Source organism: Gadus morhua, chromosome 7, assembly GCF_902167405.1.
Source record: "Gadus morhua chromosome 7, gadMor3.0, whole genome shotgun sequence".
Classification (NCBI taxonomy): Eukaryota; Metazoa; Chordata; class Actinopteri; order Gadiformes; family Gadidae; genus Gadus; species Gadus morhua.
The window spans coordinates 1,840,798-1,857,263 of record NC_044054.1 but is presented as its reverse complement, the minus strand read 5'-3'; the positions used below and the strand labels follow the sequence as shown (position 1 = coordinate 1,857,263).

The following is a 16,466-nucleotide window of genomic DNA, read 5'->3' as shown; positions in this document are numbered from 1 at the left end:
ACGGACAGTAAGTGAATGATTCTCTTACTAGTGTGCAAAGTTGAGTTGGCTCTTAGCCTAAGAATTTCACTACTGATATTGATGTTGCTAGTTGATGTCTAGTATGTCAATAAACTTGAACTTGAATTAAGAGATGGGGCTATTATTACATAAAACATTTATTAATATGTAAATGTACCTGTATAAAAAAAATTTAGATTGGACACATCTACATTCTGCAACAGAACCCCCAAGCTCATTCAACAAGTAAAGTACACTTTAATTAAACTTGACAATAAAAACAAATTAATCAAGTAAACTGGCTCCATTCTTACTCAAACAAACAACAGGACAAATGTAAGCCCTTACTAGGAAATGTATCCACTGAAGTTAACAAAGCAAGCAAACTTGTGTCTAGTGTGAATTCAGTAATTTGAATTTCCAACATATACACATTTTTGGAGTGGATACCGACATTACCATGTAATTGTACAATAAACAAAATGTCAGTTTTTTTTTTTTTTTTTTTTACATACTGTTACATTTTATACTTTTGAACTTTAAATTCATCATCTATGGCATGCCAAACCCCTGTGTGTTTCTTATTGCAAAGTCCATGTTGGTCTTAAAACAATCGTACGTGCTGTAGATCGGCAGTCGAAGACAGCTGATGCAGGTGTTGGCAACAGGGAACTTTGCTGCTCCACCACTAGGGTGAAGAAATTCAAGAGATGGTTGAGGAGAAAAGCCGATTGGTGGTACTGCATCAGATCCAGTTGCAAATGCTAGGATGTCCCCCAACTTCTTTGATCCATCTTCCTCTGTGGAGCAAGCAGGACAGCATAGAATTAAGCACAGAACACAAACTACATTTCAGGACTTTGTTGGGGTGGAAGATAAATATGAATGAGAGACAGACCAAATACTTCAAATCATAAACTTTGTCATGTTAACACCAGAAGCTTGTTTCCCTTTTCCTAGAAAAGTGCACATATGAGTTTCCTGAGTTGTTCTCTCTATCTCTCACACATACCTTCAACATCTTGCAAATAGTCCCTCCAGAAAGCAACTACTGTTCTCTCCTCTCTTTTCTGGTTGCTCCCCTCCTCTGACCACCGGATGTGGAACAGCCCATCAACCTGGTCAGCGGTGAGCGGCCTTGGATTGTAGCACATCACTGGACTGAATGATTCTGGATGATTCTGGATCTGCTCCAGGACTCCAAGCGTTTTTTTAACCCATCTCTGAACCTATGACAGTATGGGAGGAATGGTGATTCAATGAAGAGTTCACTCTTTTGCATGTGTCAGGCATCAAACAACAGGATTTTCAATTTAACTAAATTTAAAATACCTTTCAAATGGTCCACGGACTCGATTAATGACTTGAAACATCAAGACATCTTCCACAAGTCTATCCCTGTCGTCAACACTTTTCAGTAAAAGTGTGGCTTCAGACAGCCTGCATTGCCAAGATAGTCTTGGAGAGGTTCAGTTGACTGGGTGAGTTCCTCCAGAGTTGTTGATTCTGAAACCTAAAAATGATTAACAGTTTATTTTTTAAAAATCAGATAAAATTCTCATCCAAATTCCAGTTAAACATTATTCCAGTGACTACTTTTAGCTCAAAACTCAAATTTTCTCATATTTCAACACTGCTTTGCTAGAGGTGATTGTAACTTTGACGTTAGTGGCTGATAACGTGCCAGTGATATGATTTTACTTTTAATTGGGTAAGACTACTTCAGTCCAATGAACGCAACCTGGGCACTTCGTCACATCCAAAATGATATCTTGTGGCAGATGCATAATACCACAGTGTAAAACGGATATAAACTGATCCATTTAACTGAATTGGGGGCACAAATGATAAGACAGATAGAGAATGCTGAATATGATGAAATGAAAATGCAACAAACCTTTTGTATTTTCTCACGGATTTCGGAGTCGGCGATGTCCCCAAGGTTTGGTCTAGATTTCTCTGGCCCTTGAACTATGGAGTCAAACAGTGTTTGGGACAAGAAATTTGGTGAAGGCCCTCCATGTACCAGACTTACTGCAATAGCCCTTCCTGTAACAAAGTATCGGTCCTCTCTGACAGCTGAAAAAAAAGAGAGGTAGAATTTAGGTAGTGTTAGCATAACCTTTTAACTGTTGCCATGGAAATGCCTTAAAGTCACAGTTTGTAATCTGAGTTTGGCACCCTCTTTGGTACCAGGGTAGCCACACTGGCTTTTTACAGTGTTAGGCTATTATTTCAAAGGATTAAAATCACTATGAGGTACAAAATGGAGTGGGAGCCATAATCTATTTTACAGGGTATATAATTATTTCATGAAAACCAAAAACAAGATAATGGCTACCTGATGAATCAAGAGCCAAGTTGAGGTTCCCTTCTGTTCCCTCAAACACTGAAGACTGTGCAAGAGCTTCTGTAAGCAGTCGAAGAAATTCTCTTCTTGGACCACCAAGATCCACAGCTTCTTCACTTGTTCCTTTGTCGTCAGAAAATCTCACACTTATCCTGTGTGTCGGGTCAAACGAGATTCTTTTAAAGCCCCGAATGGCACCATCCAGCACAGCAGCACGGTTTATGTTGAACCGGTTGACTTGGTTATGGTTGATCTTTTCACCAAGCGTAGATAAAATCTCTTGTACAGGGACACTTCCAGATGAACTTTCTTTTCTGAAAGCAAACATCAAAGGGAAAATAATGTTTAGATCACTGTTCCAACCATACGCAGTTATAGTGTAGCCATTTGTGCATACACACATATAACAATGGTGTGTTTTAGTCTAGCAAAAGTTAAAGAACAGAACAATCATCAAAATTAGCACCGGGAGCAATCAACAAGACCTCAAGTAAAAGAACATTTTGTTTAACAAAAGGCAATATTTCAATACTCACATCTGGTCTTCCATGCTGGCCGATAAGGCAGTATACAGATCCTCATGTCCATCTTCATCAGATGACAGATCGATAACCGAAAGGTAGGCTCTGTAATCGGTACTTGTGGTGGTCGATTGTGGGGTACTGTCTGGAACAAGGCTGCTGGCCACGGTGCTCGCCGGTGCCAGGCTGCTTGTCGCCGACATGGTGGGGTGGTCCAGCTGATCCCTGCCAGGGTTGAATAGACCGCTTGCTCTGGTGGCGACTGACCGCACCATCTCTACGTCCTCCTCCTCCTCTTCGCAGCAACTTGTATCAGAATTTTCAGGCTTAAAACGGGATAGAATTGATTGCAGTTAATATCCCATAGTCATTCTATCAACTAGCCTACAGTACCTCAAACAAAGATGCTGTAGTGGTTTTCATACGTTTTGTGCAATGTATTAACTTGTGAAAGAACAATATATTTCGAAGATCTTATTGCTTGTCTGTTTAGTTGTTGGGTACTTCACTAAACCAGCAGTAAAAAATTCAGCATGTCGGATTGGTTTAAAGTTATAGCCTATATGCAACTTTCGAAAATAATTACAGTACATGCACAATTAGGTTACTTTCAAACTCAGAAGTTACAGATAACACCTTTATACATACCTCAAGTTGTCTGGAGGGCCTCACATATAGAGCCTTTAATTTCAGAATTTTATGTATTAAACTGGCATCGAGTTGCTGGCCATCCCTCAACATTGGTGCAATCAGCTTGTTGCCACAGGCCATCAGTAGTTCACAGCTGTGTGCAAACCAATTGAGTACATATCAGTGATTAGCCATTTTGAATGTTGAAGACACTTCTAGAATGTATGCAAGAAGATCCATACAATCTTGTGTAATGTTGTAATGTTTTTGGTGGAATTAACTAAATAGTCTAATAATGAATGTATTAATTATAAAGTAATTCTGTTTAGATGTCTTAAAGGTCCCATGACATGATCTCACTTTATGAGGTTTTCTAACATAAATAAATTGCCCACTAATACCTATATTAAAGAATTCATAAAATAGCATGTCATGGGAACTTTAAACCAGGGCTCAACAGTGCTCCCCTTTTGGGGTATATGGCTCTAAAAATGTATGTGTGCTAACAAGAAAGTTTATTTTGGAGCACTTCTACTTACTAGGATGTATGTATGTATTGTATACAGCTATACCTTAAGGGCATTTGTCCTTCTTGGAAAAAACATTATCGTTTAATTAGATAAGTAAAGGTCTCCGAATACAGACTACAGTGAATTGGAGTCTGACTGGCTCTGCTATAATGTTAACGCTACATACCTCACATCTTCGGGAATTTTCTGCTTAAAAGCGTTACGTATTTCCCGGAGAACTGCCCCATGGTCCCAGGATTTATCGAACTCGAAAGCATTTAATATATGCCCTCTTTTGTACAATTGCTGTTTCCTCCGCTGCTTGACGACCATGTCGTCTGAGGGACTGAGCAGCAAAATAACGTCCTTGTTGAACGTCCTGTGGTACGGGGTTTTCTGTCTGACTCTATGAAAAACAACACGTCAGACGAGCCAACGTTAGTGCTATCTTCCCACAAATATGCTATCGTAAACACACCTATTAGCCCCAAGCTATTACAAATTGTAATAGTTGTCACCTGTGATAAACGGGTAAACTTCAATTTAAAGAGGGAGAGAGATATCGGTGTCGGTTGAAAACTGTATGACCCTCACAAGTTCTCGACGTCGCGAAATCGAATTCGCGCAGTTCGTTTCATGACAGTTTGTACACACATAAATAAATGGCTATCTAGTCCACTTAATTACGCTCTACAACTGTAATGTTTTGCACACATACCATTTAAATACCCCTTTTGGGCTGGAGCTTATGTTGTTTAAAATCCGTTATCCTGGTTGACACCGAAATTAATATTAAAGGGCATGGTGTAGGTTTCTATTTTCTTCTTTTCTGGCAATTTTCTAGTTGGTAATAAACATTTAAACAATTATCCATTGTATTTGATGTTGTAGGGTATCACAAAATATAAATATTAGGAAAAGTAGGTGATATATTAGTGGTTATTAGCCACAGGTTAGCGATGATTCTTATTTCTCCCACAATGCATTTTATGACGTCACGTAGGGTACTCCGCTTTTGGACGACAGCCGAAGCCGCTAGTGAGAGAGAGTGACAGTGTCAGATTATATTAGTAAATACATAAATAGAGATAGCCTAGATATATATATAGATAGATAGATAGATAGATAGATAGATAGATAGATAGATAGATAGATAGATAGATAGATAGATAGATAGATAGATAGAATAACATCGATAGATAGATAGATAGATAGATAGAATAGCATAACATCGATAGATAGTGAGGGATAGCATAGCATAGCATAACATATATATAGATAGAGAGAGAGAGAGAGAGAGTAGATATATAAGTAGATAACATGGTTTTCTACTGTATTTGTGGCGGGTGCAACAACTCCAGCAAAAGTGGACATAGGGTCCATTGCTTCCCCAAGGACAAAGGGATTCTCCGAAGCTGGGTGCAATTTGTCAAGTTTAGGCGGGCAGATTTTTCAGCTAGCTCTGTTACCGCGTACTCCAGAATATGCAGCGCGCATTTCAAGGAGGAGGATTACCACTCAGGGGATGCCAAGATGGTCTCACTTGGTTTAAAGAGTAAGAGGACGGCGAAGTTAATTCCTACCGCCGTGCCGTCTGTGCATGCAAACCACTCTGCCTGCCCTGTCCCGAGGTCGAGAGACACCGTCTGCCGCAAGCGAGAGATTGCCACGGTAAGCATCATGCTATAGCTGCTAATTACAAGCTGCGCGTTAGCTAGCTCTGTGTATTTTGCATACCGTGTTCCCTTTGACACAGCCTCATCTACAAGCATGATCAGTCTGACATTAGAAGAGCATATTTCGTGATTCACGAATATGAGCCAAAACAAAATTGCCCTGAAGTAAATGTCCATATCGTCATGAAAGCTTCATGGCTAGTGTTTGGATCAGTGATCGTCAACATCAAGCGGCTTTCACAACAGTGTGTTTGCGTTTTGTGTTAGTGCTAGACTGCTACGGTTCTCTTTCACATATACTGTATTTGACCGTGACCTTTTATATACTTATATATACTATACTTTATACTAATATACTTTTTTATATTTGTTTTCGCAAGATGTTGACAGACGCCTCAAAGCAGGAGACCGTGGCCAGTGTAGACACTGTGGAGAGTGTCGATACTGGGGATCAGCCCTTGCCCTCCTCCACTTCTGACGCTGGGACACAATGTTTTTTGAAGCCCCCCCGATGGTCTCACGGTAAATCTTTGGTATTTTAAGGGGAAGATATTATGTCTAAAACATTGCAAGTAGGACATTTCCATACACATTGATGAAATCAATACATAGCCTACACCAAAACATAGCCGCCGATTTGCCATGATTGTCATATGTTTGGGTATGTTTACTGCCTCTGCCACAGCTGTGCAGGTTAACCTGAAGCCCAAGATGGTTAGCGTGGGCACACAGAATTCAATCAGCCCACAAACCTCCACTCCCCTCGCTAGTCCTGAACAGACAGTTGACGACGACGATGATGATAATGCCACTGTCATCAGTGACTTGTCGTGGGTGCCCGAAGAGCCGATGGATGAGGAGGAATTGTTTGATGAGGAGCCACCTTACACGTGTGACCCCCACCACAAGTGAGATAATCTAAAACCAACATAGACCATATTGAATGCTCAATGCTTTGTTAGTTTGAATGACACCGCCCCCCTCCCCCTCATTTTTTGTTGTTGTAGTTGCATTGACAAATTCATTGTTTGCCAAGAGGAGCTGATGGGCCTTTTTGCCATCTGTCCGGCCTGTTGTGAGAGGTCGGATAGTATCATCGTGCAGCAGGAAGGAACTTTTGTTAAGATCAAGCAGGTACAGTTTTGTTTATGCAGTTTTGTTTACGTGGCCATCTGATTAGAAAATCTGAATATCTAATTACAATCTGATAGCTCTGACTGTCTTGCCAGTTAATTTACAATGTATGTACCAGGCTGGCTTAAGTCTGCTGGTTTGTGATGCCATCATATTTGAGTGTTATACTGTATTGGTCATGTGTGTTTCATTGAAAATATGAAACCTTTGACCAGTAATGTACAGTACTTACTCTAAATTGAATCCTGATATACTGTTGATTACGGTACAATGTTTTATTTTATTTTATTACATATCTAGGTCTGTGCATCATGTGGCTACCACCGTTTCTGGCAAAACCAGCCAATGCTCCACAGGAACATGCCAACCTGCAACCTCCTGTTAAGTGGGGCCATTCATTTTACTGGATGTTTGGCCACACAGACACTAAGAATGTTGACCCTGTTTGGCCTGCAGTGCATCAGTGCCAGCAGTTTCTTTCGCCATCAGCGCCGCTACACCATCCCTGTAATCGTTCAGGCCTGGCAGAATGATCAAGCCAAGAATTTTAGTGACCTACGGGCAATGGATGGCGGGCTAGTTCTTGCTGGTGACTGCAGGTAAACCAGTGTGAGAGCTAGACCAGTTCCACGTTTTGATTTTGTTATTTGTTATCATGTAGGGTGGCTTTAGTTGGCATTTGCAGTTGACATGGTGGATTGTCTTTACAGACCATGGTTTTAAAAACTTGAATCATAAATTGTAATTAATTCCAGGTCAGATTCTCCTGGGCACTGCGCAAAGTATGGGTCATACTCTCTGATAGAGGACAGAGTGAACAAGGTGGTGGATGTTCAGCTTGTTCAGGTAAACCTGATGTTATTAGACAAAGAAATTAACTCTGCAATTTGGTAAAAGGATTGTATCTTAATATAACATCTTTCCACTACAACCATGCAGAGCTTTATTGTGTATTGCCTAACTAGAGTAGTGTATCATAATGCCTGGTCCAGCAACGCTTCGGTTCATTAACGCCTCCTTCAACACCACCAGCATTCTACACTTACACTGTTATGTCATGTTGCAGAGCTCAGAGGTCCCCAACAGCTCATGGTGTGAGCTTGAAGGCCTCAAGCGCAGTGTTGGCCTGCTGAGGGGAAACGACCTGCATTTGGCAACGCTGATCACGGACCGACATCGCCAGGTATTTACAATAAAAATGCAGTATAGAATGTAAATATCTGAATTGCACTGAAGCTGGATGTTTGTGGTTTTTTTCTCCTTAGGTTGCCAAATGGGTGAGAGAGGAGCTGATCCCTGAAGGGACACAGCATTATTTTGACGTGTGGCACATTGCCAAAAGTATGTATCCATTGTTGGAACCTTGAAGCAGTTTTTGTTAGTGCATATCAATTAATACCATTTGTTCTAAAACAGGTCTGGGGAAGGCATTGGATGCAGCATCCAAAGAGTGTGACCAACTACAGTTGTGGAGGCCAGCTATAGTGAATCACCTCTATTGGACTGCAGCCTCAACCCCAGATGGCAACCCAGCGGTCATGGAGGCCAAATGGAGAAGTTTAGTGAACCACATCCAGGACATCCATGACCATGACACCCCTGCCTTCTCCAGTTGTGCCCATGGCCCTCTAGACGAAGATCAGCGCAACAAAGAGTGGCTGGACCCAGTTACAGTACTGGTATTATGCACGCTGTTGGGCAAAATAACCTGCTGAGTACATCACATGTACATTATAAGTATAGCTAACTCCTACCCTAGCTTAATGAGCACATCACATGGCAGTCAACTTACAATATAGTCAACTTTTAACACATAACACATACATGAGAATATAGTCAGGTCAAGGCCGGAGCCGAAGGCCCCATTTCCCAGGCTGGCAGCATCTTCAAGAACGGGAGAGCCGCACACAGGAGACACTTTGAAGCTCTCCCCCGTTATCTGCCCATACCAAGGGCCTGAGAGACACGAGGAGCTCTCCCCCGTTAGGAGGCATACACAGCAGGGCCTGGGAGCCAAGGTCAAGTAAAACACACAGAACCACACACATCTCAAACGCACACACCTCATCAGGAGGAAGATACAGTATAAGACTGTATCACACAGAGACTCTTCACCTTCTTCTGAAGCAGACCTTCCACGGAGGCGAAGCTCCGGACGAACCATCAGCGCTGATTAGGGACTTAGACATATTCGATTTCTCACGCTTATGACTCTGTATAACCGTTGCCACTTTACTTAATAAATCCAAGGTCCTCGTGCCGACAGACTTTATTACCTCTCCGTCTCATTTCATCTGGTCCAGTAACTAGACAGACCGTTTTTCCCTTCAACGCTATACATAGTTTTGTTTTAGTTGCTGTCTTTGAGTAATTGTCTGGATGCTTTGACATGTGACCTTTGTGATGAAATTATTTTTTCATTCCCTGGCAATCTCATAACATTCTGTTTACTGTTTGCTATAATTCATATGCAGGACAATTTCATGTGTTTCCATTTCAAAAAGGAATTCTGTCTGTCCATCTTCCTGTCTATTTGTACGTTTTCCGTCTGTGTGTCTGTCTGCCTCCCTGCCTACCTGTCTTGGTCTTTTCAGGCTCATTGGCAGCAGTCAAGTTGGAGAACATAATGATGAGGGCTGCCTTGCTGAAAGATGTTCGTCAGCTGTCTCCACAGCACCAGACCTTCTCCCTTGAGGCTTACCACTCCCTCATCTTGCACTTCGCGCCCAAGCACACAGGGTTTTCATACCTTGGGTTGTATAGCAGGTCAGTGCTATCCAATGGAATAACACTGCCAATTATTATGCCTTTTATAGTAATAATAGTACCTATTAACGTGCCTATTGTAGTATTTTGTCATACACCAAGTTTCAAAGGTTTTCTCAAATGTGTTATTTTGTAGGCTTCTCTTAGCGGCGCTGCATTATAATCACAATGCCAATCACGAGACAGCACGGAGAAGTGACGGGACAGAGAAGTACTGCGTGCGGTATCCGCGCTTCAGAAAAGGTGCCCATGTGGTGCGTCCCATCAAAGAGGCAGCCTCATACGGTAAGCAGTGTCAGGCAGTTCTATCATATTTTGAGATGGCGCACGAGTGATCAGTGACAATGATCTTTATAAAGTAATGTTATTATTATTATGTCTGCAGGTTATGCAACATCATTAATGAAGGCCCTTCGGGAGAGCTACGCCAATTCACCCGCGGTTCTTCGAGAGGTTGGCGCCAATCTGTCCTCCGATGCACCCGCCCCCATCGCCAAATCCTTCGAACAGATTCCTAAGGAGGAGGCCATCAGCCTCTACCTAGCCCGGCAGTCACGCTTCAAGAAAACCTAATTTCACATTATTATTTTTTTCCACGGACAAGTCCAATGATTTAGTTGTTATTTGCATGAAATTTCTTTGTATGTAATTCAAAATAATTTGGTAATCATTTTACCTGTGCCTTGTCAACCTCTGTGTGCGGTGTTGTCTGGGCTCACTGTGTGTCTGCTTGATGTGCTTTTGCATGTATCACTGCATGTATCACTGCATGAAATAGTGTGTGTGTGTGTGTGTGTGTGAGAGAAAGAGAACCATCAACTGACCCTCGGGTATGACTACACTATTGCAGAATTAATTAGAATTAGAATTAAACATTGCGGGTCTAGCCCTTCATCAGTGTTCCTTGTATGTTTTGTGCCTAACCATTTTTTTATATAGATTTAATTCCAACCTGTGTCTTTGTTCAGTAACCATTACAAGCAATGCCAATCAACTTTTTTTTATCCAAAATGCATGTGTTCTGTGTACTTTATAACATTTTAAGGGCAATTGAATGATCACAACAGAATAAGCATAACTATTATTTTTATTCATTTTAATCCAAACAAGGCCATTGAAAGCCCTGATAGGTCTGGTCACCATTCTGGAATTGCTGTCTGATGGTTGAAACCACACAAGAGGGTAGAGGCTTCCTTATACTCCTCCCTAAAACGCCATAAGCCCAGCGTATAGCTTGCCTGTACGCAGTGTACCGGTATTGCCTAGGGATAAGTAGGAAAGATTCTTAAGTTTAAAACTGTAAGTAGGTTGGAAACGTCATTTTAAGCCTGTTTCTTATGCATGTTTATTGTGTATGCAACACATCTCCTGTCACCTATAACTGTTGGTTCAAATGACTCAGTGTAAAAAGATTTGTAAAGTAAACATAAACCATGAACATACTCGTGCGTGCTGGCTTGAAGGGGACCATGATCCTGCCTGAAGTGTGTGTATGCTATTTTTAGCACAAACGGATTCAGGCAGCATGCCTCAAATCCAGGATGCTGCGTTAGGCACGTTACATCTGCTGGCCGCGGGGTGAGCTCCTCGACCAGCGACCAAAACGCGCTCACCTCCCTACAACACAAGCTCTCCACCACAGTTTCCATGGGACGACACCGCCCACACAGACACCTGCCAAACACAGCGACACAGACACGCTTACTGCTCTCTCCCGGTAAGCGGTACCCTGACAGTTTCAATGACAATCAATCACGAGGAAAACGAGTTAGCACTATCAAAAATAATCACACTGAAGACATAACCAGCCTACTCGGCGTCGGCTACGTTTGCAAACAACATTTTCACCGGAGAAAGGTAAAAGCTTAGAATAAACACTAGGGGTTCACAGGTGGGACTGTCAAGCTAGCCCATATTTAGAATAAATAGAAGGCATAATATGCCTTCTATTTCTGGATCTTCTGACTAAGTTTAGGGTACTTATCTGAGCCAATGACATAATCACTGTCACTAGATATAAAGAAAACGTTGACTTTCATTCGATGCTATTCACTGACAGTAAAAGAAAATAAGTTATTGTATGCACTGCTGTTCATAGACTACTAGCTCCAGCGCTCCTTGCTGCGTTTCTAAATGGTAGCAACTCACCAGGACACTTCACCAACTCTCTACTCATTCTCCTCTGACCATGCATTTATTTGTCTTTGACGGCCATCGGCTCTCGGGATTTCCTCATTTCCCCTCATACGCCTAACCGGTTCGAAATTATATGGCTGTGGGCCATCATAAATGTTGACAGTGGGTCTTGCTACCTCTTCCTCATCCCCGTCCACCATAATGCTAGTTCTAATGCGTCTACCTTACGTGACGTCATCGCCAAATTGCGTAAAAAATAACCGTTACTAACCAAAAACTACAAAAACTGGACTTTAACACCATTTTGGAGACATTTCTAACTTTATATACATATTTTGAGTGCTTTATGTACCCATTAATCAAAACTTCCGGTTAACCTGCACCATGGGCTTTAAGTAACGTGTACCAGCGAGTGGGGGGCTAATAGGTCGGGCTACGATAGCTAACAAGCAACATTACCTTTACGTTGCTGGCTAGCCAATATTAGAACAGTGCAAATTAATGGTACGGTACAGTTATCTTAAACAATAAAAAATAAACAATTATACTTACTTTTGCCTGGGTTTAGCTTTCCATGAGCTAAAAGTGCTTCATAACGGGGACAATAATTCAGTAGTCCGTTGACTGGTGCGGGTTGCATGCTGCTGCTGCTAGACCCAGGTTGGTACAAAGACCTAATTTCCGAATTAATTGAATTGGTAGAAGGTGTAGGCCTATCTAATGAGTTTGTTACGTTATTAATAAGTGAAGGCGACTGTAGTAAGTTCCTCAGTAAGGACACGGCTTCAGCTGTTAAAAGGCTAGTGTCTGCCATTGACGGTTAGTGTAAGTAGTAAGTGAGATAACTGACTATTTAACGGTCTGATTACTGAGGTAATGTCACGCTCCACGCCCCGTGCCCACTGTGACGCGACTCGGGCTCTGACGATACTGGAAAGCGGGGAAGCGGGTAATCTTGCATCGCAACAAGCAGGAAGAAGCGGGAAGAACCCGGCGAAGCGATTTGATTGGCTGACGGATGGCACGAGGCGCAGATGCATCCGTCAGCCAATCAAATCGGTATCGTCAGAGCCCGAGTCGCGTCACAGTGCTTAAATTTACATACGCGATCTGATTGGATGACGGAACCGTCGCTGCCGAAAAAGTTGAACATTTTTTCAACTTTCTGACGGTGGCGAACACTCCAACTGAACGGACGGATCCACAATGCATTTGCGCGTCCGTCCCCATTCAAAGTCAATGGGCAACGGTCAACTGACGGAGGTAGTGGGCACGGGGCGTCACTCGCTCTTGACGGTTGGCTCAGATTGGCGCGCTCTGGCTGTTCAAAAATGCACTCTTTGTTCCCGCCTTCCAGTTTAAATGCCGACCTTGACCTTGGAATTTCATGCACACATACCTATGAAACACTCTTACATTCACCATTGAAACGCTCTCACCGTCACTACTGAAATTACTGGTATGAATACTACATGTGAAACGCTTGCACATCCTCATGCAAGGGCATACATACATATAACTGAAAAACGTATTCATAAATTTGAAACATTTATACAAATATGTGCTTGCATGAGTGTTTCAGATAGATACGTATAAATGTTTCACTTGTATGAATGTAAGCATTTCATATGTATGTGTATATGCCACAGAGGTATGTATGTATGCGTGTGTTTCTCATATGTGTAAGTGTTTCAGAAGAGTATGTATCAGGGGCGCTGCCTGGCGGGGAAAAGTGGTACTGATTCTAAGGGCCCAGCCCAACGCAGCACGGCCCACGGCCCGCGGATGGCAATTAATAATATAATATTAATATTCTTGCCTTTTTTTTTTTTTAAATGTCTCATTACAAAGAAATGGTAATTGGAAATAAACGTATTAAACTCACAACTGTCGATTTCCATAACGTTTTCGTTAGTTAATTAACATATTGTCATTTGGCCTTCCCCCTGAGCTCTTGCGAAATGGTTCAGCCGCAACGCACGATGCGTTGAATCGAACAGCATCCGAAATGTGAGATGCTGGCACTGGCAGCAGGTGTACAGAGCGGCTGGGCTGGCTGAGGTCAGGTCTTAACCACATGATGGTGAGCTGGTGGTGACAGCTACAGAAATGAAGTCAGGTTGGCAAAAACTGAAGAAAAGACGGGAGAAAGAGGAGAGGGCCAAAAGAGGCAGGCAACTGGTCACTCAATTGTTCGCCAATAAAGAAGGTATGCTCACTCAATGACCTTGCGTTTTCAAACTCTATCAAATGGTAGGCTAACAAGCAGAATTCTTGGATTAGCCTCCAAGAGAGCATGCTAGTTAGCATAGTTTCCTATTTAAAAACTCCACCTTTATTGTCACAGCGAACAAACGGCAAATGTGGACGAACGACCGTGATAAACTAGTCTTTTAATACAAAATATTTTTTTCAAAAGAACCTAACGTGTCTTAAATATGTGCATTTTCAACTTCAGGAGGAGGACAAGATCCGCCCACGGCCACCACGACTGGATTCCATTTCGGAGAAGGAGGTAAGCAACATTAGTTTGGTAGGATGTTAGTTGCTTTAGGATGAAAGTTTTGAATGAGGGTGCCTTCTAGGCTAGATCATATTTCAGTATTTGACGGTCAGTCGTTAGGTTCGAGAAAACAGAATGTTTTTCTTTCTTTTACTGTAACTCTTGTTACTTGTATATTTTTATTGATGTCTACAATGTGGATCCATTGATATTGTATGCAATTGCACTGTAAATTATGTTCTTTGTTTACATTTTGATTGTTACTTGGAGCTATTTTTTGCACTTTAAACCATTAAAACGGCGATTAAGATCTGGAGATGAATTCATGATCAGCTAAAACAAAGACTAGGGTAGCAAAACGTTTAAGACGAACAGTGTTTGATCATTAAGTAGCACATTATAAACCATATTGTGCAATTAAACTTTTTATTCATGAACAGTGTAAATTGAGATTTTTTTTCATATTGTTTGAAGCTGAAGTGTAAATATTTGTGTTGATGTCAAGCAATTGTAATGTTAATTCAGTTCCTATAAGAGTCTATCTTTTTAATGTATCTTTTTTATGTACTATTTATGGAAATGAAATTGTACTTGCATAATAAATATGTGTTTAAAGTAAGCAGAAACGGTGGATTTTTTTTGCAGTGCATCATGTCTTCTGAAAAGACTATTGCAGTTATACAAGGTATGAAATTGTGAGTACTCTTATGGTTTTGGGGCTCTGGCTGTGAAGCATCCACAGGCTTATGCTGCCATGTACTGGTTTAACATTGTAATGTACTCTCAATTACAAAGCAAGGTCACTAACTACATGAATGGGTAACCAATAATCAAACTGACAATTGTAGTACAGTTTCAAGCTGCTTACAGACAATTTTAGCATAACAATCAAATTTCTGTATTTGTGAATCTGTACACACAGCTTTATTTTCAACACAAAATTCCATTGGATTTCCATAGGTATTTGTGTTGTGTGGAAAACAGTGTGTTTGGATTTGCTGAAAAGTTGATGTGTTGAAACCAAACTGGGTCAAGTCCAATTTTAGCATGAGAGAAGGACATTGTTGTAAAATTGTGTTTAAGCAGCTATTGGACAATATGTATAAGACTGCTGCCTAAAAGACAGTAGGCTATAAATACTTAGTTTATTACTTGAATTACATGATGTCACTAACTGAATGAAATACGTTTAATAAGTAAGTTCATACCCTTATTTAAAGTCACACAAACCCATACTCCATGAAGGGGCAACGAAAAGTCTAACTGAAGTGCTATTGTGATGCTGGGCCATGTTTACCAAAACAGTCGATAGATGTTGGGGGGGGCCCAAAATTAGAATCTTTCATAGGGCCCAAAATTCCTGGCAGCGCCCCTGTATGTATGTGTGAGTGTTTCAGTAGTGAGTGTGTGAGCGTTTCAGTAGTGAGTGTAAGTGTTTCATAGGTATGTGTGTGAGAGTGTCTCAATTAGTTATGTCCTAAACGGCCCCTCATAAGGATGCCGCAGAAGTGCAGTCTGAGTTTCTTGTTAATTGACTGGTGGACTACTTCCAGTCTTCAGACTAAAGCGAAAAAGAGAAGTCAATGACGTTTCCAGTGACAGAATAAAAATAATATATTGTATAGGCTTAATATTGATTGGACCGTTTCATTCTTTCGACAGTGAGTTGGAGCTGATGGCAGTCAGCATGAAGAAGCTATATCTTTATGCTTCTGTAGATTATTTGTTAAATAAATAGTGAGGAAACTTTGCTGTGGTTATTCTTCAATGTATATTTATATCAAATTATGATGATATACTTTACAAAGAATTTGATTATAGACATATTCAAACAATTACTTAATTCTAATGGTCAATTACTGAATGAGTAAAGTGTATAATACACAATTCAATTAAATAATCGTCGACACACTAAATCAGTTATTCGTCTAAATAACGTTAAAAAAATTACGCTATAAAAATGCTATGACATGCCATAATATTGTTTTATTCAAATGTTTTGGTCTAATAAGTTTAATAACGCAAAGAAAAAATCCTGAGGTATTTGTCTAAATAACGTTAAACCTTTTTTTATGCTCTAAAAATAGTTACTAACGTGTCGAAATATTTTCTTATTTCTATGTTATGTTAATTCAAGCGATAAATAAGTTTATCTGTCTATAAATAAAATTATCGGAGGTAACTTCCTTCCAGCCACAGTAGGCCTACTTCTGTCCCGTCTGGGTGTTCTGTCACGCCAGG

General features: G+C 41.0%; 1 protein-coding gene, 1 long non-coding RNA gene and 1 pseudogene across 2 annotated transcripts; 1 reads left to right on the top strand and 2 right to left on the bottom strand.

The window, feature by feature from the left end:
* Positions 1-241: 241 nt before the first annotated feature.
* Positions 242-3,780, bottom strand: LOC115547415 (G2/M phase-specific E3 ubiquitin-protein ligase-like; annotated as a pseudogene).
* Positions 3,781-5,295: 1,515 nt separating this feature from the next.
* On the top strand, positions 5,296-9,755 carry LOC115547414 (uncharacterized). Its single transcript, XM_030361622.1, has 10 exons — positions 5,296-5,681; positions 6,067-6,208; positions 6,372-6,594; positions 6,694-6,820; positions 7,121-7,419; positions 7,576-7,666; positions 7,887-8,003; positions 8,086-8,161; positions 8,237-8,488; positions 9,415-9,755. The coding sequence occupies exons 1-10, from the start codon at positions 5,331-5,333 to the stop codon at positions 9,720-9,722; spliced, it is 1,986 nt and encodes a 661-aa protein (XP_030217482.1). The 5' UTR covers positions 5,296-5,330; the 3' UTR covers positions 9,723-9,755.
* Positions 9,756-10,670: 915 nt separating this feature from the next.
* Positions 10,671-12,125, bottom strand: LOC115547428 (uncharacterized). The gene is made up of 2 exons (XR_003977361.1): positions 11,735-12,125; positions 10,671-11,260 (listed from the first exon to the last, which is right to left on the bottom strand). It is a non-coding gene; the product is annotated as an uncharacterized LOC115547428 (long non-coding RNA).
* Positions 12,126-16,466: the final 4,341 nt, after the last annotated feature.

Excerpts from the sequence above, each read along its gene's own strand:
- LOC115547414 (XM_030361622.1), top strand. The coding sequence starts at position 5,331 with ATGGTTTTCTACTGTATTTGTGGCGGGTGCAACAACTCCAGCAAAAGT. Across the intron at positions 8,162-8,236 it reads CGTGTGGCACATTGCCAAAA|GTCTGGGGAAGGCATTGGAT; the intron begins GTATGTATCCAT and ends GTTCTAAAACAG. Across the intron at positions 8,489-9,414 it reads CAAAGAGTGGCTGGACCCAG|GCTCATTGGCAGCAGTCAAG; the intron begins TTACAGTACTGG and ends TGGTCTTTTCAG.